Below are 27,051 nucleotides of genomic sequence, written 5' to 3'. Positions count from 1 at the left end.
AGACATCAAGATGACATATTTTACAGAATGTTCTTTACATTATGTAGGATGATGTAATGTAGAAAACAGTAAATCACAAATAATGGCTTTATTTTTCACAATATATTGTTGTGAACATTAGTGAAGCTAATTTGATTAATCATCATGATGGACTCATCTTCCTCATCCATGTGAGTTGTTGAAGTGTACAGGAAGTTATCAGCAACCTCGCTCACTATTTGACAGGAAGTGTCATGGCTCATCTGTGAGGCTGTGACATGTTACTTCAAACACCAAGTAAACATCAGCTGGCTTTATTTTTTTAACAAACACACAAGCATGTGTATTAGTGATATTCTAACTTTGTGTGTGTGTAAGAGAGAATAAGGGTGTTTTTTTTTTGGATGTCTTATCACTGAGTGTCACAGCAGTGCTTGGCAGATTACAAATGAAGATGGTCATGTGACCAGCTTAATAACGCTGACCTCACACACACAGAAACAGGTATGCAATTGTAGGCGATTGTTATATATAAAAACATAGAAATATTTATTTATATATAAGGTTTTACCTTACCTTTTACCTTCTTTCAGTTTCAGTCACCTGAAGCAATGACTTTAATGCATTTTTATCTTTGTTGATAAAAGTTTGACTAGTATCAACAATTACTCAACTAATAACAGCTGGATTCCAAATACAAGTTTCACTTCAACAAAATCTGTTGTATAAAGTCAGTAAACTGAGAAAAAGTTCATCTTAACTTTCTTACAATTTCTTTCCATCGTAACGGTTCTTATACATTTTTCAAGTCATTATCAAGTATTTTGAAAGGTTCTGTAAACATCCATTCTAATTAAATTTTTATTTGTATTGTAAAATATGTTTACAAGGTTCCTTCAAAGACTTTCCAGGTCCAATACCCTCAAATTCAAGGACTAAATGTGAGGACACATTTTAAGTGAAAGCAAGGTTACACCGTGTTCCCTTTTGAGGGAACTCATGCTGCATCACTGCGGTGACACTTTGTTGACATTGCTAAAGTGCAGCATTGAATCATTAAAACTGTCGCCACATAGTTCACATCAAAAAATACTGACACGAATATATGTGTACTTTTGTTGTAAACATTTGTGCTGTCTTGTTCGTGAGCAATGATTTGTCATTTTGATGGCACTGACATAAGAACTAAGGATTTTGACTAAGTTCAAAAGGCTTTTCCAGATATTAAATGATATGTTTTAAAAAGGAAACTTGCTATATTGCTAAATTTAACAAAGTCTTAGTTGTTAAAAACACAGAAATATTTGATTATACATGTTGCATACATATTTAATACATGCTGATATGTTAAAGAAATGGGTTAATTTACCTTTAAACACAATAAATCGCACAGAAAACTTGATACAAGTCTCAGATTTTATTTAAAAAAATTGATGATTTCAAAGCCAACACAAAGAAAAAAAATTTAGTTTAAAAATGCTGTTATTAGAGCCAGTGGATACAGCAAAACTGATCTGGGGTCAGTACTGGAGCTGAACCACAATTCAGCCAATAAAATAAGTCTTTAACCTACTCAACACATTCAAAGTGTGTGTTAAACTAGATCAACAAACAACGGCTTCATCACATTTATACAAACAAATGCTATTCCAAATCAAAATAATGACAAAGATTATAATATTGTTAAATGTGGTATATAAATATTCAAACTTTACAAAATTTTAATAAATGTATTTGTTAAAACTACAGAGGAAAAGAAGGAAAATAGCTTTAGAACAAAAGAGTGTCCCCAGAGCGTTTGTACAGTTAAGAGACGTGCCGATACAAAATGAAAAGCAGAAAGACTGACATCAATTAAAATTGTGAATAATAAAAAAGACAACAAGTCGCACATCCAGTCCTGAGCAACTCGACAACCGTCACACGGGTGGCAGACGGACCGGATACAGGACCTGCATGCGTCTGCTTGTGAACACGCAATGTACTGTAGGGCTCATTTTCCATGCAAGTGTCACCGTGAAACCCAATCATCTCTCGCTATTCTTCTGCATATACATTTCTACACTGTGTTTTATGGGTACAGAGCTGATAACCTACAAGGCTGGCTTTAGTTCAGCTTGCTTCAGTTAAGGATAAATAACCAGCAACCATCATCGCCTTCCGCTGGTCCTCTCGCACGCAAGCGTCCTCAGCTGGTGAGGTCAGATTGGCCCGTGCATCAACACACTTAAGAGTTCATGAAGAAATAGTTGTGAAATTAAATAAGATACCTTCACTCCAAGTTCATTTCTCCGCTTCAAACACAATTCTCAAAATGGCTAAATTGTTTCCTTTAGTAACCCAAAACAAACCGCTGAGTAATTCCTTGAATTTTAGTTGCTTGTCTTCAAAAATCCTGTAATGCTAAAATACTCAGAATTGAAAGAGCATTAGGGCGTGCTTTCTTTTCCACATACTAAAAACTAACGTACAGAAACCATCTCATCTCATGCATTCTCTCTTGCCCAACGCAGTCCCCCATCTGTTTAAAAGGGGAAACTATTATTACAACTAAACCCAGCTGATCATTTTATTTCATCCTCTCAGTTTCATCACAACAGACGCTCTGTTATGTCTCCTAAAACTTTTTGAGTAACAGTGACGCACGCCTTCAGTTTCAAGTTAATTCAGAGTTTATGCATCTGTCTGCGTAAAGTCACCTCATCTGTTTAGTTGATGTAAACCTGTAAATGTTTCATTACGTTTTACAGCCTTATTCTGAACACAATCAATTCCTCAACATTCCTGAAGACTAAGTAAATAACAACCTTATGACCCAAACCGTCAGCAACCTCAATAAGTTAAAATCTCAATAATACAAGATAAAAAAAATCTGCAGGGCAATGGCAGCGGAGTTTGTAATATTCCTGTGAAAGTTTTAAGGGGATGGAGGAGGTTGATATGTATGTACAGTGTGTGTGAGGTTTAAAGCAGGCTGGCCAGGCTGGTTGTGGGTCCATTCTGGGCCTGAATCTGCACAGGTGGAGGTCCATCCGTCCACTGCAACACACATACGCAATAACACAATAAATCACCGGCACTTTGCACATCTAGATTTTGCAACTATATATTGGATAAGAGTCTTACACTGATGAGGTTGTGTTCAGGCAGGCTACAGGCGGCTATATGATCTTGCAGGAGCTGCTGAGAGAAATTCTGGTGCATCTGCGCAGCTTCATGGGCGTCCATTGAATTGCCACAAGCCTTGTTTAGATCTGTGCACACAGACACAAAGTTTAAACAAAATAATTTAATAAATGTAAACTTTGTTTTAAAATGTGGATTAAGCTTGTTTATCCAACATCATAATAATCCAAAACAAACAGCAGTGCATTCCAGGTATTTATTTGAGATTACAGACAGTGAGTCCCTCTGTTACACAATACTGCTAAAACTGACAGTTCTGGCACTAAATTTTCAATATAAGTTACTGTAAAATGGACTCACCCTTCAGTAGAGCGGATGACCACAGCTGCACTGACATGTCAGGAATCTTACTGGCCAGCTGCATCGCTGGAACCACCATGTTACTACTCTCCTAAACACAAACAGGTTATTTAAAAAACAGAGCATCTTTCTACAGAACAAACTATAGGGATGCAACTAAACCGCATATACGCTGCAAGCAATGCAACAAAACTGTGTATACGCATGTAAACCACATGCTGTGGGCTTCAACTGAACCATACAAGGTGCTTTAAGCTTAACCGAGATGGTCTTCTACAACAGCAGTGATACAGCGTTTCCTACAGACTTAGGGGCCAATCACACCAAAAGCGTTTATGGCAGTTGCAGGCGCCTTTTTTGAATGATATTCTATGGGTAGGGAACGTTTGCGCGCTGTTTATGTGCGCCGAGCGTCTTGCTATTTTTGCCGCCGGCCGCAGCACGTGCTTTTGAGGGAGCGCTGAGAGCGGAAAAGTGCTTGACGACATTCGCGTCTTCCCATTGTCCATTCGAATGAGGGGAGAGGCGGGCCTTATGTTCTGGTGAGGGAAGTTTACAGTTGCTTTGAAGAACCGGACTCCACTCGCTCACTCTCTCCTGCGTGTTTGTGCACCTCTCACCCTCAAACAAGGTCAGAGCAAGCGTCCTCTTTTTAAAGTTTCTGCTAATATGACAGTTAACAGCAAAAGAGCACTCACGCTTCAATATTTGATTGACAAGACAGCTGACTCGGTGGTTGCCTAGCAATATAAAAAGCCGTGTCGCACCGCTCTTTTTTAAAAGGGCAGTGCGTCTCGCCTTGCGTTTCCAAGCATTTAAAGCGCGTTTGGTGTGATTAGCCCCTTACAGTTTATTTGTGGCAGCATATCCGACAGGGAGGGGTGAATAATGGGTAACTAACATGCTTTCAGTTCGATCATTTTCATATGTTGAGCCATGAGCAAAGCAGGGCTGAAACTAATGCTTATTTTCATAATCAATTAATCAGGCCAAGTGGATAAAAGCCAATATTACGAAATTCGATTTTTATCTTATTATAGCCAAATTAAGGCACCAAATTAGGGTATTCAGGTGTAGAAGGGTACTTTTAAAACTTTTAAGAGTTTTACTTATATAATCTTTTTGATTTTGATATTTTAAAGGGCTGCAATCCTAGGTGTTTTCAGCTATATAAAAAGTGTCTCTAGTATCCCCAGAACGTGTCTGTAAAGTTTCAACTCAAAATACACCACAGATCTTTTATTATACAACGTTGAACATGAAAAACGCGCTGTTTTTGTGTGCGTTTCTTTAAATGCAAATAAAGCTTCTGCTCCCCTCCCTGTATGCAAAGTAGGGGGTAAACTGCTTACACGTGTTTTGGACTACATCGAAACATGAGTCTTTGGCAGAAGGTTGAACTACGCAGTCATAAGGCTGAGTCTGTCAGGGGTCATGGTTGGGGCATAATCATTGTGACATCACATTGATGGGGGACAAGGCTTTGAATCGGTTCATGGATTGAAAACCAGAAACTTTTTATGTTTTGCAAGGAACAGAAACGAAACCAAAAACTTTCGAAAAAAATATATGTTCTGAAACAGAAACGTTCATTTAAAATAATGGGAACTGGTTAATACTAAAGCAATAAACCCCAAGAAGCAGTGGGTTATCAGTGCATTTTATAACAGCTAAGGGGCGTTGTTAGGCACGACGCGAAGCGGAGTGCCTAAAACCCCCTTAGCTGTTATAAAATGCACTGTAACCCCACTGCTTCGAGGGGTTTATTGCGTTTATAAAACGGTTACTTCATATGCATAACGTTAGCGGGATTTTATAAAATAAAACACAAATAAGTTGTAATTATATTAGTACAAATATTACTCTTCCGCCAAACAAAGTAGTTCCTCAGAATCAAGTGTGACTGAAACAGAGCGCAGTTACCAACTAACACAGATGCAGCAAAGACACAATGAAAATATGATTTAAGACTGTGGTGTTTATTTTATAAATCACCATTCATGTAATTCATACATTAACATTTATATTGTGCAACTGTTGAAGTGATGATCAAATATGCTTGGAAGCATGCTGAACTCTTTTTTTGCCACCCAGTTTTAGTTTAATGCCTTGCAGAAAAATTATCTTCCTTAAATAAACATTAAATATCAAATGAAAGAACAGACCATCCGCTTTCAAACAAAAACAAACAAAAAAATGTTTTATCCTACCTTCATTTGTTCTCTTATCACCTCTCAAATTTTTTAGCTAAAAGCGGAGATAATTCCATTTTTGTGAAGAACTTTTGTAAGAGACGAGATTCAAAGCCATCAAAGCTTACACGCTGTGTTTTCAGTGTTGAGTGAATGCGTCAGTGTTTAAGTTGGGTAAGATCGCCACCCAGTGGATAATAGCGGACGTATGAACTTGACTTGACTCCTCAGACAACGTTTTCTCTTTATCGATGAGATTACTCAACAATTTTTATTGACATTTATCTGGATATCGCCATTAATTGTGCAATTGTAGACAAATTTAAAATATGATTAAAGACACTGGTGTTTATTTTCATAAATCAGTACGCAGCAACAGTGGCGCAGTGATACTTATGTAATGTGGTCTGAACCGTGAGGTTACCGGTGTATTTTATCACGGCTTAGAACGCGTTTCAACCAATCAGAATGAAGAACCAGAACTGCCCGTTTTATACTGTTATTTTTTCGTTCTTTGACAAGATTTCTGTCTAATATGACTAGGTGAAGTTCACTTCCGGTCAACGTTGACTCATCTGAGAAATGAACAAAACGAGTCTACAGGGATGTGCTGGTAAATAAATTTAGCCACAGATGAATAAACTCATTTTAATCTTTGGTTTTGATGATAATTAAAATTATTCATTATTAACAAAATACTGTAAATAAGCTTTTATTATATGAAAGTGATATACATGCAATGTTACAGTAATAAAAACCTTGTTTTTCCCCTTACTTCAAAACAGTTGCTTAGTTTGTGGTTCATACTATTTTTATGTGAACCCAACAACAATTAAACAAATAGACGGTTTCATCGAACACACATGCGGTGACGTGATTACGCATCTGGTCGGAACTTTACTTCCGGATTCTGTTTGTTAAATGGTCTGACTAGTTGCTAAACTGAACTCTTGAACAAATACCTCGTCAAAAATAACAAACGTCTTGGTTACCTAGGTAATCTACTTGTTTTTTTTTGCTTGTTATATAAATAAACTACTTTAAAAGGAGTTTACCAGAAGTTAAAGGAAAAATTTAAACCATCCTTTATTAACCAACCAAGCAACTGACGCCATGTCTGTACACGACATGTCATGTGAGAAGGAGGTAGTGAAAAACACGATGTGCAAAAATCTATTTCTGGCGGTCAATTTTGATTTTGTTGCAGGCGGCCACAAATAGATGAATGTATGGGATATAGATATAAGAGGTTGTGCAATTTACCCTGTGGTTTCCTAGCACATAGAATATGTGTCCCAGCAGCACCAGAGAGCAAGCAGTTAGACGATTCAGATCCTCTGCATTGGACATCTTGAGGGTCTCACGGAGAAAACGCCTACATACAAACAAACAGATGGGTAAGTTTTTGATAAAGTCTATCATTACGGTGACGACTGACTGCACCCGCACACAAACACACACACACATACATACAGGTGTGGAGATGACAGGAAGAGGAAACTCACTTGGCTTCGTTGTACCGACCCTGGAAGAAGGACAGAAGCCCCCGAATGTAGAAGGCAGCTGCTCGTAGACAGTGAGAACTGCACAGGAATACAGATGTACATCTTTACATGTTCAAATCTGATTGTTTCACTGTCAGTTTAGTTTTGTTTCATTGTTTGTTATAGACATAAGCACATTAGAGTCATGTTTACAGAGAAGACCAGTGATTTTACTGTATATACACATTCATGCACACAATGCATGTGAAACCACTTGGTCGCTCATTTTGCAGTGAATGCTGCATGCAAGTGTACACAAGAGAACCTAATGCATGCAAAATATGATCCTAGACATTAGACAGGATTACAATGTTTCCAAACAGCCCATTTTATATGCACATTGTCTCTGCGACACACTAAAGGGGATCGCACACCGGCCGCGCACCTCAGCGCCGCGTCGAGTCGCGCTTAGGACAACTCGGAGGCTGTATACCGGAAGTGCACATTAAATAGCGCAAGCTTCGTCAGATAGCGTCTACTTCAAAATGCAAAAAACACCTTAATAATTTGGGACAAATATGATGTTATTTATGTTAAACTATGTGAGTGGCGCGACAGGGATTTGAGCAACTTCCTGAGTCACAGCTGGGCGGCGCGGACAGGCGCCACCGGTGTGCGTATACTCATAGAAAACAATGTGTTCGATTTTTTTAGAACGAGGCGGCAGGTGTGCGATCCCCTTAAACAGATATCATCTGTGGGAATAAACCAGAGCTGTCATTCCTGAAGGAGAAAACAACATTAAAGATTTGCATTACCTGACGGGAAAGTTGTGGTCTGGATTTATCCTCTCTAAGAGACTGTAGAGCTGTACAAAAGAAAGCAGGAAAACTGTATTTACAATGCTGTGAAGGACAATCTGGAGAGCTGTGTAGACATTTTGAACAAATCAATGTCTTTCAATGTGCTAATAAGTGTGTAGAGCTCCCATCCCTGCTTAACACATTAGTCCTTGTTTATATTATAATGAAATAAAAATACGCACAACACAATTAATTGAAAAAAGACCATAATCTCGATTTAAACACGTTGTTTCATTCATAAATTATAACGATTAATTTGTCTATTAAGAAATCAAACCGGAGAGAGAGCCATCATTATGTAAAGGGGGATTTTTAAACAGTAGGTTTCAATGACAATTGTTTATTGGTTAACTCATTTAAACACAGCATTTAAAACACGAATGAAGCTCGCACAAGTAGTTTACTTTATTTGCAAACTGTAGTAAAATGGACAACTAAGTAAGCCTCTTAAAATGCTTATTTTACTACTCTTGAGATTATACTTGTCTAGGTGTGGTCCTGAATTAAAAACGTTTAAAAAACTCTGATGTATAAGTTTCAAACTCCTTTTTTCAACCACACAGTATCATTATTATTTCTTTCTGTATGATTTACAATATTCAAAATATTTAAATTATCAAAGAAGTACTGGATAACAGCTTACAAATCACTAATGTCCACGATCTAGGGCAAACACCTTCTTTTACCCAGTAACAAAATATATATTTATTAGTGAGTCATTTAATCGTTCAGATTATGGATGCATAACAATTTATTGCGATTAATCTATAGCAGAATAAAAGTTTTTGTCTACATCATAGATTTGTGTGAACTGTGAATAATAACTTGTATAGATAAATGCACACTAATGCATGTATACATTTAGAAATGTTTACATGTGTATACACACTTGTTTATTTCTGTTTATATATATATATATATATATATATATATATATATATATATATATATATATATAAATAACTCAAACAAAATAAACATTTTGAAAGAGATTACTGAAATTAATTTTTTTCCCCAGAACCTCTAGTAAATTAGGTTATTTTGTTTAGTTGGCATTCAGAATCATGGGAGAATCGTGATCTTCATTTGAAACAAAAAAGATCACGATTCACATTTTTCCAGAATAGTGATCTGCACAGAAAATCAAAAGTTACTTAAAAAAAATCTAGATTTGTATTATAAAGCAAACTGTTGAACCTCCTGATGTCTGTTTCCCTCTCGGATGTAAACACTCGCCAGGTTAGTCACAATGAACGTCCATAACTCCTGATGTGTGGTCAGCTGAAATAAAAATGTATGTTAATCATTTTTTCTTAGCATCTGCAAGTTTGCAAAAAAAACGCTGTGTATTCATAATCTAGATTAACAAAATGAAAGACATCTCACCCGGAGAGCAGTAGTGAACTGAGCCTCAGCATTGTCCATGCAGTTTACAGAGATACAATACAAACCCTGAGAAAAGATACATGCAGATCACGTGACCTTGAATGATCTCTGTATTATATTAAAGCACTCATGTAAAAGATGAAAGCTTGTTGTATGAAGGAAGTGAAAACATCTCCAGACTGACATGTCCAGATCATGTAATGAATGTAAAAGATGATAGTCAAGTTTGTGCAGCACATATGAACTCACCAGCAGCGTGTGAAGCTGAGCAGCGTGATTGGAGAAGAGCCGCGGAGACTGTTGACACAACTGACACACCTGAGAGATCTGAACACACACACATATTAACACCACATTTCAACACTAACACACATCTGATGTTTTAATACTACAACAACACACACACCTCCTGTAGCGCTGTGGCCTTGTGTCCGGTCACCAGGCGACACATGATGATGTGCTCCAACAGAATGACTTGAAATGAAGACAGAATGGGACTGCAGTCCAGCACTGAAACACACAATCAGATATCAACCGTTTCATCATAGCATGTAAATATAAAGTGTTGGTTGGTGTGCACGATGATGTTATATGGACGTACTCTTCAGTTTCTCTAACTGCATGAGAGCTTTATCTGTGTATTTCTGAGCTTTCTCTAGATATCCAGCCTGCATCGAGTGCATGACGGTCACCTGAAACACAAACATACTTCAATACACTGACATCTCCAAACTGCCCTCATGTGCCGTCCAATCACGATTCACAGTTCAAACTTCATCATCAGCACCAAAATCCTCCTTAATGCAATATCAGGTGTCAAGTTTATACTCACAAGGTAGACGAGCACACACATGTGCTCCTTTGGCAGCCAGTGGAAGAGATCTGCCGAGTTACTAGGCAAGATCTCATCGTCATGAAGAGTCGAGATGGTCTGAATACACTGCTGGAGCTGCTTCAGACACGGCTTCACGCTTTTCACCTGCACACAACAATGCTTTCAACACACACGTTCAAAGAGAGAAATCTTTGTGTGTTTATGAGCAGGTGCAACACTCACCTGTCCAGCGTCCAGGTAATGCGTCACCTGCAGCACTAGGAAGAAAACACGCAGTGACTCCTTCTGAATGGGGTTTCCCTGCCAGGTTTCCACGATCTGTCCGCACAGCGTCAGGAGTGGATGAACCTCTTGTAGCTTCCTCTCCATCAACAGCAACTACAAACACACAAAGATAAAATAAATCAATTTATGTATGTAATGTATCCATAACACCTACTGACTTTTGTATTGAATTGTATAAAGTCGAATATCGCTATTAATACACTGTATAACAATGTTAAACATTGACTTTTGTTTAGATGAACCTGAAATAAATGAAAACAACCATTACTGATACAGGGGTTTCACTCACCATGCCTTTACTCAACAGGAAGAGAGCTCTGTAGAGAAAAGCAGACACATTCAAGTTTTACCACCTGTTTAACACAAACAAATCATTTGAAGGAATGTGTGTCATACTGAGTGTAATAATAAATAAATAAACACCTGGTGTATTCAGATCCAACGACTCGGGCGTATTCAGCACCGACACCCAGCAAATCACACGCTGACACAAGATCCTTCTCTAAAGTGTGAAGTTGCTGTATGCAAAACAACAAAACCTTAAATTAAACACTGCAAAGCGCCAATTACGTTATTATTGGCCGCAGAAGAAAACGTTATAAACGACTAAAGCTAACAGTGATTTCAAATCGATAAAGGCTTACTGATCAAAAGCCAAAGTACATGAAATAGGTGTGCATATATCGGCTTTTATTGTTACATCCCCAGTATATTTTGTGACAACCATTACATGTCATCGACCCAGGATGCACTATGTAAGAAACATAATGGTGGCCTCCACAGCTTAAAATGAGTATTACATGTTAGGACTTTTGGATATAATTAAAATATTTAATACGTCTCTATCAATGGTACCCTTTAAAGTCCACACAAAATTTAAACTAACCATGTTCTTGACTTTACAGTGAACAACTCGCAGTACAAATCACGTCAATGCAAAGAAATAAAAAATTGCTTTCATAGCATGGGCTTGCTGCTAAAAGAATAAATATAATATTTCTTAAACTTGTCACATAGACACCACCATGCAATTAATTCAGAATAGAGTCACGTACCGCCAGCTGAAAAAGGAGTCTGCAGTGCCAGTATGGGGTCTGCTGGGAGATCTGGATGGCCTTACGTAACAGAGGTTTCGCTGAGTCAACCAAGTTCTAGAAAATAGAAGAAAAAAAAAGATTTTTCAATGCTACACTTTATTAGACACACTGGTAAATAAACATCAACAACTGAATTATAACATCAGAAATAAGTTTATGCAGAGCAGAACATTAAATGGGAAAGGACATATTTTTACAAAATGTGATTATTGCGCCAGCATGTAATGTTGTCTCAGATTAACCCAACTTCTGGTTGAAACTAGGGATTGTGTTTACTACAAACAGCATAACATGGTATCCATATTTTAATAACAAGATACGAGAGGTCGTGTTACAGGATTGTGCAAAAATCTCAGGGGCAGTTCACATTTCGCACCTAAAACCACGCCACTTTCCTTCTTTTCCAACACGCGTTCGAAGCGCAATTTTGAAAAATCGCAAATTCATCAACCGGCCGCTAAAAAGGGAGTTTCAGTTATTGCGGAGGATTTTCTTTTTACGGGTGGATCATCAAGACTATTGGTCCTCCTAGTTGTCAATCAGGAGTGTTGTGCAATTGCATTTTCTTTTAAAAGTGGAGAAGGCGGTTCTCTTCTAATATTCGAGAAAATCCTCCGCTACACCTTTAATTCCTATGTTAAAATGCTCAGCTTTAAAGTAGAAAGTAATGTGTTTACAGCCTGGTTCAAAAAGTATTTTTGGGTCTATATAGCTAATTTGCCCTTCATGACAACTGTGATGGGTTGATTTTTTTGCAACTCATTCGTTTAAATTATATTAAGCCTTAATGATCTGCATAATTAAGGGGGTAGTGATAGGTAGATAGCCGCTGCTGTCCGCTAAGTTCCACCCACATTTTGTCTTTTTGTCCAATTTCGTTATCCGAGGTGCGGTGACATGTTTGCCAAGATGGTGACGACAGGCTCCACCCACTTGTGACTTCAAAAAACGGTCTTCAAAAAACTACTGTTGATGTCACGGACACTACATCCATGTTTTATACAGTCTACAGTTGCACCACGTGCGCGTCACAACCACGTCGTTCTCTATTTGAGCATGCTTGCTGCACGTCTACATTGAAAATAACGTATTTGCTTTTCATTAAGGTTTAAGAGAATCTGCACGTTCCTGCTATAGCTCAAGTGTAAGAGAAGCGCACACTAAATACTTGACACTTTAACTTATATTTTATTCAGTTTAATGCATACCAACTTCCTGCATTGAATCTCTGGTTGTATTCTCATCAAGAGATCAAGAGTTAATTATATTTGGCAATTATACCATTGCAAAAACAACAAGTGGTGGCTTAAGACTTTTGCGCATTACTGTACATTGTGAATCAAATCCAAAATGTGGCGAAGCTTTGAGTTCCTTCTTGCTTTTATAAAACATCTCACTACATACTAATACAGATATGAAGGACACAAGTGTTACTCTATTCAAGTAAAAGTCAAATAAAACGTCATCTTTCCATTAGAAGATGTAACCAGCAATGTGATGACAATAACAGTCAGATCATAGCTGTGAATGAAGGTGAAACTCACCTGTTGGCAGTAAAGCTCTGAGAGAAGACTGGCAGCCTCAAATTTAACATCTTCAAACTGTGGCATCTATTGATGGGGGTTAAGGACACCTCAACAAAACATTATGCACATTTACAAAATGTAAACACCGTGATCTTCAGTGCTTCGAGTAATAAAGGTGAAATTGGGATTTTCACAATTAAGTTACACAAACAAGAACAAACACATATTTGCATATGAACCCAGCTCAAGTCAACAAAACTCAGTGCAATTGGTCATAAATGTGATTAAGGATACTTGCTGTGAGATGAACCACTGCGGAAAAAACAAACAAGAGACATTAAACCATTACAGAGACAAAATAAGTGTCACTATTACACAAACAAAACCCGCAAAACTTACACAACATGTATAACAAGAGAAACACAACAGAACTCGTTTCAAAACACTTATTATCTATTTAAAATACCCGAATCTCTCTCGTGTTTCAGCGGGTGTGTTAATAATCAATATCCTTAATATTAACGCGTTTTATTCGAGGCCGGTAATGCGGCCTGCGCGCTGGCCGAAGCCTCGGGATTTCCTGCAGCCTCTCACCGCTTTCTCGAGGTGCGTGCGGGCCAGGTCGCTGTTCTTCGTGTGGTGGTAGAGAACCGAGCCCAGCTGCAGGTGCGTTCGGGCCTCGACTCTTTGCGGAGGCTTGAACTGGAAGACGGCCTGTAGACAGTGCACGCACAGGCGGATCTTGGGAGGACTGGAGGTCCGAAAGTGTTCGGCGAACCCGAGCAGCGCCAGATACCAGGAGTCCGGAGCCTCCGCGCCCGCCGCCATCATCACAATAACAACAACACGAGAGTGCGGCGGGAAATCTCGCGAGAGCACGACAGCTCGCCTTCTACGACCCAACCCTGAACGGGAGCTGCTGTAAAGTCTCGCGAGAGGGGACGCTTGATTTCAGTTGTGGCCGTTTCTCAATCCGAAGGCTGCAGCCTCCGAAGGTCGCATATGCAGGCTGCATACGTCGTCAAGACTGGTTTATTTAAGCTAACTGAGAATTACATTACGCAAGTCATAAGCATATATCAACAATTTACGATTAAATATAAATATACGATTAATAATAGTCAATTTTATAATTGTTTATAATTGTTATTATTCTGAAATAAGACAGTCTTGATGACGTAAGCAGCCTACAAATAGGACTTCCGGTTGCCGCAACCTTCGGGTTGTGCTCATAGACTGTAAAAAATGATTTGAGATACGGCCTGTGTGTGTATTTTAGGAAAAATAAAAAATAAATGAATCTTTCTCTGTCTTTTATATTTGCTGTTGGGTAACTTTATGTCACTCTCGAGGTTTGGTTTTGTTGAAATTCAACAAACACAAAAAAATGGTCACAATACATTTAGAAATGATGATTAAATGAGTCAAAACTGGAGTGGTCTTTTATTTTTTTCCTGTGGATGACTGTGTTTTTATAAAATAAATGAAATTAGTCTACCAACCAAATTAATAATAATTGAAATAATAAAAAACTGATTGAAATGAAGTTCATTATATAAAATAATATAAAACTGTTTTAAATAAATGTAGTGAATAAAATCTATACAGTAAATTCAAATGCTATATGTTGTTACGTATGTATCTGTGTATGCAAAAAACAACAACATGTAACCATTACAATAATGTATGTAAAACTTTGTTACATGTACTGGGGGTCCCTACTCCTCCTCTCCATAAGGGGTCTTTGGCCCGAAAAAAGTTGAAGACTTCTACTTTAGAGGGTAAACTCATGGAAGTGAAGCAATAAGTCATAGCGATGAGCCCTTCAGAACCCAAACAACTTTTGCTCTGCCAAAAATATGTCTGCCATTTTGATTTTTGGTGAAAGTGCATGCATATCTTCTGCATTCATTGAGTAATTTTAATCAAACTAGTGCTGTTTGGTATGGGTCATGGGGTCTGATCACGTTGAGAGTCATGGTGCTACCAACTGGCAGCAGGAAGTGTCACAACAGACTTTAAAATAGTACACTGTAAGCCGATTTAATATTTTATTTAATGAAGTATTTCAGATTTCATTAGGTATACTTTTAGTTCATTTTGCCTAAAATATTATTCCATCATTCATGAAAAAGAAAATTAGTTAAAATAATTGTAATAGGAAAGCATCAATAAGCTCGCAAATATTAACCGCAGCAAGTTGTCTAAAATGAAGTTTTAAAAATCATTTGTTTTGATTTAACTTATATTATTTATATTCAGCTATCGAAGAAAATACTCAAGATTATAATGCATTAGTGAGGACTGAGGACAATAAAATGTGCAATAATACCATATATATTCTACTCTATATATACAATATATTTAATAATTGTCCTGTTCTCTGTGGTTTCTTCTTCAGTTCATGTAAAGCTGCTTTAAAACCATGCAACATTGTATAAACTAATGCTATAGAAATAAATTTGATTTGACTATCTTCAGTATGAAGGGCTCTACAATGTTACCATGTCAGTCTCTTTATCTGGCAGTCAAAATAACTTAAAAAGATCACATTTGGTTTGTCATCATTTATTATGTTCACAAATTCTGTCATAATTGAAGGCTGCTATATAAGCGCTATACAAATAAACGTTAATTGAATTAAATATAATGAGCATAATAATGTTTTCATAATAAATTTAAGAGCCATGTTGCAGGGTGATATACAGTGAGGACGTATGTGCATGTCCACTGTGAAAGACATTATCTAAAAAAATCCAGAAATCACAATGTATGATTTTTTTAAACTATTTTTTTTTGTGTGATACAGCAATTCTGACCCTCAAAGACCTGTTAGACTGCCTTTAAAATGTCCACCTCCACCCCATTTTTTATCCTAAATTAGATGCACCTGTTTGAGGTCGTTAGCTGCATAAAGACACCTGTCCACCCCATACAATCAGTAAGAATCCAACTACTAAGGCCCTGTCCCAAATGGCGCACTTCACATGGACTTTCGGTCTTGTGGCCTTAAATTGTGCATACTCGCTTAGTCTAAGAGTCCGTATGGTGTCCCATCTGTCAATTTTACGCTTTGAAGTGTGCTCATCAGCGCCTCCTTTGCCCCTTTGACGCGGTCTTCAGCGAAGCCCGCACTGCAGCAGGCTTCGTGCACTTTACCAACCCAGAAGTCCTTGCGAAAGAGCAATAAGACCAATCAGACAACGGAAGGGAGGAGTTTACACTGACGGTCAACATCTCTACCTATTTTCGGTGTGACGCTCGAGTCTGTCCCAAAATACGACTCCGGTGCACCCACATGGACTCGCATAAAGGGTCCCTAAAGTCTGGACTACATGATGTCATCAGAGTGTGGACTCGGAGGAGGACCACAAGTCCGGAGTGTACCATTTGGGACAGGGCCTAACATGGCCAAGACCAAAGAGCTGTCCAAAGACACTGGTGATAAAATTGTACACCTCCACAAGGCTGGAAAGGGCTACAGCGAAATTGCCAAACAGCTTGGTGAAAAAAGGTCCACTGTTGGAGCAATCATTAGAAAATGGAAAAAACTAAACATGACTGTCAATCTACCTCGGACTGGGGCTCCATGCAGGATCTCACCTCGTGGGATCTCAATGATCCTAAGAAAGGTGAGAAATCAGACTAAGGTTCCCCTGCTTAAAGCAGCACATGACCAGGCCCATCTTAAGTTTGCCATTGACCATTTGGATGATCCAGAGGAGTTATGGGAGAAAGTCATGTGGTCAGATGAGACCAAAATAGAACATTTTAGTCATAATTCCACTAAACGTGTTTGGAGGAAGAAGAATGATGAGTACCATCCCAAAACACCATCCCTTTTGTGAAGCATGCGGGGTGGTAGCATCATGCTTTGGGGGTGTTTTTCTGCAAATGGGACAGGGTGACTGCGCTGTATTAAGGAGAGGATGACCGGGGCCATGTATTGCGAGATTTTGGGTAACAACCTCCTTCCCTCAGTTAGAGCATTGAAGATGGGTCGAGGCTGGGTCTTCTAATATGACAATGACCCGAAGCACACAGCCGGGATAACCAAGTGGCGGCTCTGTAAGAAGCATATCAAGGAGTGTCCTAGCCAGTCTCCAGACCTAAACCCAATAGAGAATCTTTGGAGGGAGCTCAAACTTTGTGTTTCTCAGTGACAGGCCAGAAACCTGACTGATCTAGAGAAGATCTGTGTGGAGGAGTGGGCCAAAATCATTTACTCAGGTGTTGAAATACTTATTTCAAGGGTATCATACAAATTAATAGTTAAAAAAAAATCATACTTTGTAATTTCTGGATTTTTTTTAGATGATGTCTTTCACAGTGGAGATGCACCTACGATGACAATTTCAGACCCCTACATGATTTCTAAGTGGAAGAACTTGCAAAATAAGCAGGGTGTTCAAATACTTATTTTCCTCACTGTTAATAGGTTAATGGTACAGCAGGCAGAATTTATAACACATTTGTGTGTAAAAAATAGGCAAAGGAAGCTGAAGAATCAGACATTTAATAGATCAACAGTAAGTGACAATGCAGTTGCTGATGATCTTAAGAGTTTAATTTCCAAACTGTAACAGACCTACAGTAAACCGAACACTTTTTTTTATTTAAAAGTTTTCATTAGCCATCTGTGCTCATAGATAAAACAAGACATAAAATGGTTTAATATTATACAACAGATTGGAGGATTGTGAAACTACATACTTTAAGAAAAGCAACGTATTTAAAGAAAAGAGACACAGTCTTGGGTCTGGAACAACCACATTCAACCTCTTATTTTAAAATTTTTCAATCAGGAAAAGTAAAATGGTGACATTTGGTGAAATAAAGCACTTCATTCAGGCTGTTAGAGGAAAGTGACCAAGTCAAAGTGATAGTCCGGAGGAGATGTTGTTGTGTTCGGTGGTCTGGCTGCTGCGTTCAATAATACGGCCTCCTTGGATTATTCTGTTGAGAAAGAAACAAGACGGTTTACTTCTCTGTTAGTGCAGGAAATTTAATGTTCCTTGTCTGTTTGCGGTGTAGGGACTTCTTACATTTGGACCCACATCTATATATCAGAGTTCCTTATTAACTCATGTCAGTGAAAGATAAAGCATTTCCTTTTGCTCTGCCTCAGACTCCAGAAAGCATCTTTTTAACACTTATGTTAAGGACAGATGCACTTGCATGTGAAAATCAAAAGATGTCCATTACTGATGCCGTGTCCTATCAGGTGACCCAGTGACAATGATAAACAGCTGGCTACAGAAGTTAATGTTCCCCAGGTTGATAATGCAAACATGCCGTGGTAATGATGTTTAAGTGAGGAATCAAACCCAGTTGGAAAACATCACAAAACTGCATTTCTGTTGAAGAGACTCACCAGAGGATTCGGTCTAAAGCGGTAGGCCAGCATCATTCTCTTACGGAAAGCATCATATTCATCATCGCTTTTGCTCAGTTCAGCCGGTCGGTCTACACCGAACCCTGCGCCATCCACAGCTGTAGTGCCTCTGAAATACACAAACAAACAAAAACACTCTCAGCTATACAAGCTCAACTTCATTTCATTGTGTTAAAACACAAAAGTGGTTTTCTCTTGCTTAGTTAGATGTCTATAGCTGCCCAACTAACAAAAAGTTGTGTATGTGTGTATGCTCACTTGTTAACAGGGTTCTTGATTCCCTGGCCATCCGAGCCCAAACCTTCACCTTCTTTCCAACCCATCTTCATCAACATCTGGAAACCGATGTTCTCCACGGTCAGCTTGAACTCTTTGTACTCCGAGTAGTCTGGATCTCTGCCCTCCTGCACATCACAGATATGGGTTTTGCACATTAACTTTCTATCCGGCTACACGTCTTGTTGTTTGCAGCGTTTAATTTCCTTCTCATTAATGGAAACACAAAAACATCAGACGTGTGACTGGTCTCACCTTCAGAGCTTTAAACGTCTCCATGAACTTCTCCAGCTCTTCAGGCGGCAGGAAATCACCAATGAAATGCTTTCCTTTTCCCATCTCTGTCAGCTGCTCCGCCCACTCTGATCGAAGAGAACACACATGGTTTCTGTTAATGGCACGAGCACGGCATGAATGTTCTTACATCATTGTCATCTTTTTGAACTCGTGTGAAGCCAGAATATAGGATATAACAATAATTCAGGGGTGTCCACTCCTGCTCCTGGAGGGCCGGTGTCTCTGCAGAGTTTTATTCCAACCCTAATCAAACACACCTGATCCAGCTAATCAAGGTCTTACTAGGCAGACTAGATACTTTGAGGCAGGTGTGTTGAGGGAAGTTTTAGCTAAACTCTGCACGACACAGGCACTCCAGGACCGACTTTGGACACCCCTGCAATAATTCAATCATTATCTTTACAAGAACAAAATCAAGAGAAACAGTCAGAACGCTGTGTGACCTCTGGTCTTCTCCATCTCCATGTGTCGCAGTCGGTGTTCCCAGGTTCCATCATCTGGATCAAGCTCCTCGTCGCTGTCATACTCGTGCTGATGGTTCTTGATGGCCTTCTCCCACAACAGCTGCATATCCTGCATCGCTCGCTTGTGCTTCATAATCATGTCGTACATCTCCTGCATCTGATACACAGACACACATCCATACAAAACAAAAATTATATACCATGCAGTACCATATAAAAAAAATCATAGCTTACCCGAAATGACTGTATGCTCATGTCCTTGATGGGTGGTAAATGTTTGTCATACCAAAGTTGTTTAGCTGGGTTTAGTTAACTTTATATACAAACCAGTGATTTTCTTAATCATATCTTTTTTTACTTTGTTTTGTGCACATGGGCATTATCATGTAATATGATCTTTAATCTATAATTATAGAAAAGTGTCCTGCCCATACTATTGAAATTATCAGCGTCAGACATGTTGTTGGGATGAAACACACATATGCAGCGGTAACTTAATTCCAATGATCTCTCTGTAAAAGCAGATTGAGGAGACATTTTATTTTAGTCTTGAACTCAATTATTACAATCCTCCGAGTGCATGCAGCCGCAGTTTTTGAATGTCCACATTCATGAGGCGCATCCAAGCGTCACAGAGTTTCTGCGTGCTTCTCCATGTCGCGTACTTGCTGTGACGGGCGGGCTCGCGCAGAGCGCGTGTATGCGCTTGAGTTGCATTAAACCATATCGATATGAACGGTATTGGCTAATTCCGCATCGCGTCGGGAACCCATATCGATATATCCCCTAAATCCGGTATACCGCCCAGCCCTACGCACCTTACCATGTTTGAAAGATTTGATCACATTGCTAACAGGAGTTAACTTACAGGTTGTGAGTCCAAGTGGGGGGAATTTTTGGGGGTTTGTACCTTTTGCATATACACACTTACACCCAAAGGAAATGTAAAAATGTGAATCGGACAAAAGGTGCTCTTTAAGTATTTTAACACTTTTTCAGCCTTTTCTTGCACCTGTCCCAACTTTAAGATGTGTTGCATCCATCAAATGTACCTGATTTTTCTCTTAAAATTTTATGTTTTCTCAGTTGAAACACTTGGGGCCCTATCTTGCACCCAGCGCAATTGACTTTGTCAGTGACGCATGTATCATTCGTATTTTGCACCGGCGCACAGCTGGTTTTTCCCTCCACAAACGCACGTCGGCAAACTAGGGAATGAACTTGCGCTCCCTGGGCGGTTCAGCGCAAAAAAAGAGGCGTGTTCCGGCGCAAACCATCCCTGATGCTATTTTGCAGTTTCAAAAAACAATTGCGCCACTGACCAGAAAAAAAAGTTTAAAGTCAGTAATACAAGAGATAAGGGGAATCATAGTGGTGAGCATTGTGGTGATAGTTTTTATTTATTGTGTGGCTGCGTTAAAAAATTATCATGCAAATAACTATTAAAATATTTTCATAAGTTAATAATAATAAGTTTGTTGTGTGGCTGTATTATGTAAATAATAATTAAAATGTTTTCACAAGAAACCTTAATGTATGTGAACTTGATTTGTAAGAGTACTTTGGGGTTGGACCTTGCTTGCGTTTCTTGGATCCAATTTCAAAGCCCCCAAACCCTTTCAGCGGTGAGGGTGGACGCAGCGATGTCCTCTGCTGGCGTCTGTGTAGAGGCAGATCCACCTCCCGTTACACGGCGTGCCCGATTTATGCTGGCAAGCTTGGGATTCCCCCGTCTCCTGACATCATTGTAGCGCTTGGCGCAACGATATGCCTGCTGATGAGACTGTGGCTATTTCCTCTCACGCCTGTTTAACCGACGCTGATTTGGGCGGGTTTCTCCTATCCCCATACAAAACAACTTCTCTGTCTTTGACTGCTCTTACAAGAACGTGGGTCTCCTCGGCTGTGAACCGCTCCTGGCGTGCGCCTGGTAAATCCGTCATAACAATAGCAACCCGCCATGGAACTTGCGCCCTTGCTTTTAAAGGGAATGTGGATGACGTTCTGATTGGTTTATTTGACGTTACGCCCAAACCACACCTATGAATAATGAACCTACTTCAGACCATCCCCTTATTGATTTGCGCCCGGCGCAAGAGTTATTTCTCACGCCAGGAAAATAGCAACAGCGCCCAAGATCCGCCCACAAACTCACTTGCGCGTTGCGCTTCGCACTTGCGTTTCAGATCGTTAAAATAGGGCCCTTGATGTTTTCTGTGTTAGACTTGCAAATATTATTTAAATTTCAGTGTCATAACTTTTCTGGAAATGGGGTTTGTATATTGTACCAATGCAATATGACACATACAGCTGGCATTAACACTATGTTCACTGCATGTGTGTCAGAGTTAGTGTATCTCTGTGTTACTGTGTGTATCTGTAGTGTTAGTGTCTGTGTGTCCATACTTCCTGTTGCTCTTTAAGCTGTTTCTTCTGCTCATCTGATAGTTCAGTCACACCCACCAGACCCACTGGCTTTCCCTTCTTATACCCCAGACTGTTGAGCTCCTGTTCTACACACACACAAAACACACACAACATAAGTCTTGGTGTGTCAGAGCAGATATGTTTGCATGAGTTTCACTACAGACACCAGGGGCTTGTTTTTTGAAAGGAGGTTTGGTGAAAACTTTGAGTACGATACCCTGAAATGAGGGTAACCCGAGACAGCGGGGTAAGTCAAGCCCGTTTCACAAGGAGAGGTAACTTATGGCGCTTTTCCATTGCATAGTACCCCACGGTTTAGTTTAGTTTGGGTCGGGTCAGTTTACTTTTGGGAGCTTTTCCATTGGGTGCAGTACGTAGTACCCGATACTTTTTTTCGTACCACCTCGGTTGGGGTTCCAAGCGACCCGAGCTGATACCAAACGTGACGCGAAAACACTGTAGATCACTGATTGGTCTGAGAGAATCGTCACGTCATCGCTATAATGTAAATATTAGCTTTAGCTTACTGCTAGCTTGCGCTGTCTCAAGCAAACATGTTGTTATCTGTGTTCTGCTATAAGTTTCCAAACACCCTTTTAGCGATGAAAAACATCCGCAGGTTGAGAATCCGGGACACCATAACAGTTTTTTCCAGACTTGCAGTTTGTGGCGGGGCGGCACATTCGCGACGTGCACGTCTGCATTATATATGCAACTTGAATGAGGCTCAGCGGAGCGCTGTCGACTGACGCCACGGGTCGGGTGTTTGAACAGAAACTGTCATATGAGATAGAGGTAGTTATAAACGCGATGTGCAAACATCTATTTGTGGTGGCCAATTTTAATTTTGTGGCAGACTAAGAAATAAATGAATGTATGGGAATGTACAACAACGCTCTCACGTGTATGATGTCACAGCAGTAGGCAGCGTAAATATAACGACACGCCTATAATCCCTCCCACTCCGAAGTGATACTAAACTCAATGGAAAAGCTAACCACGCCAAAGTGAGGTGAGCTGACCCGACCCAAACTAAACTAAACCGTGGGGTACTATACAATGGAAAAGCGCCATTAGAGTCTGTTTCCAGGGTAACTTGGACATGTGCTTAACTCGGAGTCAGATTACATAGAGTTGCTTGAACAAACTCAGATCAGCTGTTCTGTAACCAATTCTCAGGGTAAACCCAATCAGAGTTCAAGTTTTAAGTCAATTGAACCTCCTTTTTGAAACGGGCCCTGTGCTCTGTATGTTTATATAGTGTACTTGTGTATGTTTTTATAAAACAATCAAAGAAGTGCGTTTGCTGAAGTACCAGATAGTGCAGGAGAGCTGCTTTCAGCCACTGAGATCTGAGGACTGATGACTGCAGTAATGGGCAGCTGGACTTTATCATCTTCAGCTCCCCACCTGCTCTTCCTCTTCCTCTTGGCTGCGGGCTGCTGAGCGGCCGCAGGGCGACTGGACGCCTGTGACTCCGAGGCGCTTGCTGCTTGCCGGAACTCATCCACTTTAGCCTTGTAGAAACGATGCGCTGCACTCTGATACTCGTACAAAAAACTGACGGCACATAAAATACGCTTAGCATCTACAACACTACGAAATTCATTTCTTCATCATAAGACTAAAGAGATGTTTTTACTTGAAGGCTGGGTTGTCTCGGTGTTGTTGAGCAGCCATGATCTCCGCCTCTGGACCGCCGTCGGCCACAAAGCGCGCCAATTTCTCCGCCACCTTCCTGGTGCTTTCGTCCACTGAGGAGGAGACTTTAAGCAGTCTATCAGAACTGGAACCAGAACTCACACTACTAAACCTCCACTATGAGTGTAACTGCGGCCACACAGCGCTGGGGTAAAGGGAGCGAGGGTTTGGGAAGAGGAAAGTAATTTTTTGCCTAACAAACATTTATAGTAATGCAATAATTATTTGTTCATTCGGGTTAGCTTGGTTTACATCGAGAAGAGGATTCAACCTGCTTAAATGAAAGGTGTGCGTGGATTTTTTGGATTTTATAAACCTTTAACATCCCTGTATAACAGTCTATATTTAACAGTCTATAAGAACATGATGGCTGATTTCTTACATAAACACAAGATTTGACACAAATGAAAAGGGCTTATTAGTGTTCTGCTCTTATTTCGGCTTGCTGACACGTTTCCACTGTTCTTCATAAAAAAAAAAAACAAGAGCTAATCTTTGGTTTTATGGCGAATGTGGTTATTTCTAAATGTCTTTGCTTCTTCCTTTGCTCCAACTTAAGACCATCTATATATAAAAAAGGTTTGAAGAAGATGATCTCTCACCATCTGACTGCGCAGACTGATCTCGTCTGATTTCAGCAACTCTCTTTTTGTAGTACAGATGGTCCTTAGTGTCCTTATTAAACAAGAACCTAAGAGACACAGAAGGTACATAGAGGATAACCTTATGCAAAACAAAAAATAATCTCTGTCTTTACATACGGTGATAAAGTATGACCTGCACGTATGTCCTTTAAAGTGTCTTAGCTATGACAATGACTACTGTATAAGAGACTGTAATTGTAAACCTACGAGAAGACAGGATTGTCCTTGTAGTCCTCCATGGCCTTCTTCTCCAGCTCTCTGCCTCCTTCAGCGACAAACGAGGCCATCTTATTGATGATGAGGTAGAGGTCTTCATCCTCTGGGGGGGAAACTTTAAGCAGGCTATGAGAACTCCACACATGCCACAACGCAAACACTGACTACACTGATAATACAGCACACAAGCAGATCTATTAAACGTGAGCCATCGTTCGACATCAAAGGAGAATTCTGACTACACAGATAATACAGGATCTTCTCAGATACACACTTGTAACAATCAACAAAGAGTTTCATAACATATGCAAACAGAAAATCAAACAAAGCAGACAAGATTAAATGCTTGCCTGCTCATTACATCAGGATATAATAAGTCTTTATTATTCAATAAAAAATATAGATAATTATTGTTAAGATATTAAACCATAAGAGTAGAGCAGAAAACCATTCACGTTGGAAAAAAAACATCAGAGTAATGAGAAAAGTTTATTTTTTTAGGTGCCGTAATCTTTGAGGACTGGAGGAAGACCTCTGCAGAAGAGGTAAATGCTCTTCATCAGACTAAAACGTGCTGAGATTGAGGCTGATACCTTTGACCTCCAGATAGTTTTCATCATCCTGCTCATCATCTTCATCATCCGGTGAGCTGAATACACTTGGACGGATTCCCAGGAGTGTCGATTGTTTGGACTGGGAATAGTTCTTGAACTGATTGATCATGCTGCTGAGGCCCAAACCCGGACGTTTCCCGATGAGGATGCTCTTTTTCTGTGCCTGTGTTGCATTTGGTGATTGGCCCTGATTGCTGGGGGAGGGGACATGCGGGTCACTTTGGGATCCTAGAGGAAGTGACATCAGCACACACAACATTACACTTGTGTAGCCAACAGAGCACGCAGTTGCAACTGACCAAATTTCTAGAAGTGTAAAACACTTTAAAAGGTAAAATTAATACATGTGAGACCACTCAGCAACGCCTACTTACTGTTGGATTTATCTTAAAGGGACAGTTCATCAAAAAAATGAAAATTCTGTCATCATTTACCCTCATATTGTTCCAAACATGTAATTACTTTGTTCTGCTTAAAACAAAGGGAGATATTTTAAAGAAGGTTTGTAACAAAGCAGATCTGGGGCACCATTGACTTCCATAGTAAGAGAGCACTTTAGAAGTGAATGGTGCCCCTGACCTGTTCAGTTGCAAACATTCTTCAGAATATATTCCTTTGGGTTCAGTAGAACATAAACATTTATACAGGTTTGTAACAATAGGAGGATGAGTACATTATGACACAATTTTTATTTTCGTTGAACTCTCCCTTTAACTCCAAATGTGTAAAAGATGACATAATAAAGTGACAGTCAAAACAAACACACCTGCGTCTGTGCTGGATTTTTCCTTCTGCAGCTTCAGGAACTGCTGCAAGAAACTGCCATCATTCACAAACTTATTTGATGATGATGATGAAGATGCCTCTGGCGGAGGAGAACTGAGAGAAAAACACAGATGTGATGATGCATGTCATTCAGAGCTGCTCATCATGTGCATGTGGTTTGTGGAGTCACCTGATAGGTTTATTTTGGCTTGGGATTGACCTCTTTTCTTTCAGCTTGGCCTCTATCTCTCTTTTCTTCTGAGCGATCAGCTCCTCCTGCTTCATGATCACAGTCAGCTTACTGTTCGGATGAGATTTCCAACCCCCTCGACCTGAGACAATAACACACAAACCAATCTTAATTGAGATGGGAAATATCGTAAATCCAAGTTGTCTTGTACGCGCAATTAATCTCTAATACAACGACAATTTGTTTATCCCAGCTCGTGCAGTTTAGCACTGTACGTTAGCGCTCAGCAAAACAAACATTAAACATTATTAACACACACACACATCTACGTATGTCCGTAAAACAAAATACTAGATAATATATGAATATAACTGCGTTTAAATGCCTGAATAAAGCTTTTTAAATTGGCGTGTTTTTATACCTGTATCGTTGGAGTCCATCGCGCTAATGTTATTAACAACTGCGTCTTCTTCTTCTTCTTTACTTTATTGGCGGATCACATCTCATTGGTGCATACCGCCACCTACTGTACAGGAGTGTGCAAAGGCTATAATCAGACTATCAAAAAAAAAAAAAAAAATATATATATATATATATATATATATATATATATATATATATATATATATATATATATGTATATATATATATATATATATATATATATATATATATGTATATATATATATATATATATGTATATGTATATATATATATATATATATATATAAATTTAAGGATCCTAGATCCTCTTAATTAAACCTGACTCACTCAAAAAGATAAATAGGGATTTGATCTTATCACTCTTCATTCCTTCTTCCTTAAGGGTGTTTTCTATGCCACTTTCAGCCTCTCTTTCTTTCCATTGTTGTCTATATTCTGTGTACTTCCTGCAATTAAACAAAACATGATCTACATTTTCCATAACT

At 39.3% G+C, this 27,051-nt stretch overlaps 2 protein-coding genes across 3 annotated transcripts; both read right to left on the bottom strand.

Moving 5' to 3' along the window:
* Positions 1 to 1,381: 1,381 nt before the first annotated feature.
* Positions 1,382 to 13,987, bottom strand: mau2 (MAU2 sister chromatid cohesion factor). Its single transcript, XM_065276865.1, has 19 exons — positions 13,728 to 13,987; positions 13,428 to 13,445; positions 13,152 to 13,217; positions 11,566 to 11,661; positions 10,934 to 11,028; positions 10,800 to 10,827; positions 10,448 to 10,603; positions 10,223 to 10,369; positions 9,992 to 10,082; positions 9,797 to 9,900; positions 9,640 to 9,717; positions 9,391 to 9,456; positions 9,202 to 9,285; positions 7,960 to 8,009; positions 7,163 to 7,240; positions 6,921 to 7,032; positions 3,466 to 3,556; positions 3,106 to 3,233; positions 1,382 to 3,018 (listed from the first exon to the last, which is right to left on the bottom strand). Exons 1-19 carry the CDS (start codon positions 13,962 to 13,964, stop codon positions 2,944 to 2,946), a joined length of 1,800 nt encoding a protein of 599 aa, XP_065132937.1. The 5' UTR covers positions 13,965 to 13,987; the 3' UTR covers positions 1,382 to 2,943.
* Positions 13,988 to 17,633: 3,646 nt separating this feature from the next.
* Positions 17,634 to 26,648, bottom strand: sugp1 (SURP and G patch domain containing 1). Of its 2 annotated transcripts, none has more exons than XM_065276866.1 (14): positions 26,544 to 26,648; positions 26,123 to 26,264; positions 25,934 to 26,046; positions 25,147 to 25,395; positions 24,545 to 24,668; positions 24,296 to 24,384; positions 23,635 to 23,758; positions 23,308 to 23,552; positions 21,972 to 22,078; positions 19,545 to 19,722; positions 19,060 to 19,166; positions 18,787 to 18,932; positions 18,508 to 18,637; positions 17,634 to 18,089 (listed from the first exon to the last, which is right to left on the bottom strand). In XM_065276866.1, the coding sequence occupies exons 1-14, from the start codon at positions 26,560 to 26,562 to the stop codon at positions 18,063 to 18,065; spliced, it is 1,800 nt and encodes a 599-aa protein (XP_065132938.1). In that variant the 5' UTR covers positions 26,563 to 26,648; the 3' UTR covers positions 17,634 to 18,062. The 2 variants fall into 2 exon arrangements, with proteins under 2 accessions (XP_065132938.1, XP_065132939.1); XM_065276867.1 differs by having other exon boundaries at positions 23,635 to 23,746.
* Positions 26,649 to 27,051: the final 403 nt, after the last annotated feature.

This window comes from Paramisgurnus dabryanus, chromosome 6 (genome assembly GCF_030506205.2).
Source record: "Paramisgurnus dabryanus chromosome 6, PD_genome_1.1, whole genome shotgun sequence".
NCBI classification, from domain to species: domain Eukaryota; kingdom Metazoa; phylum Chordata; class Actinopteri; order Cypriniformes; family Cobitidae; genus Paramisgurnus; species Paramisgurnus dabryanus.
This window is presented reverse-complemented; position numbering and strand designations above follow the sequence as displayed.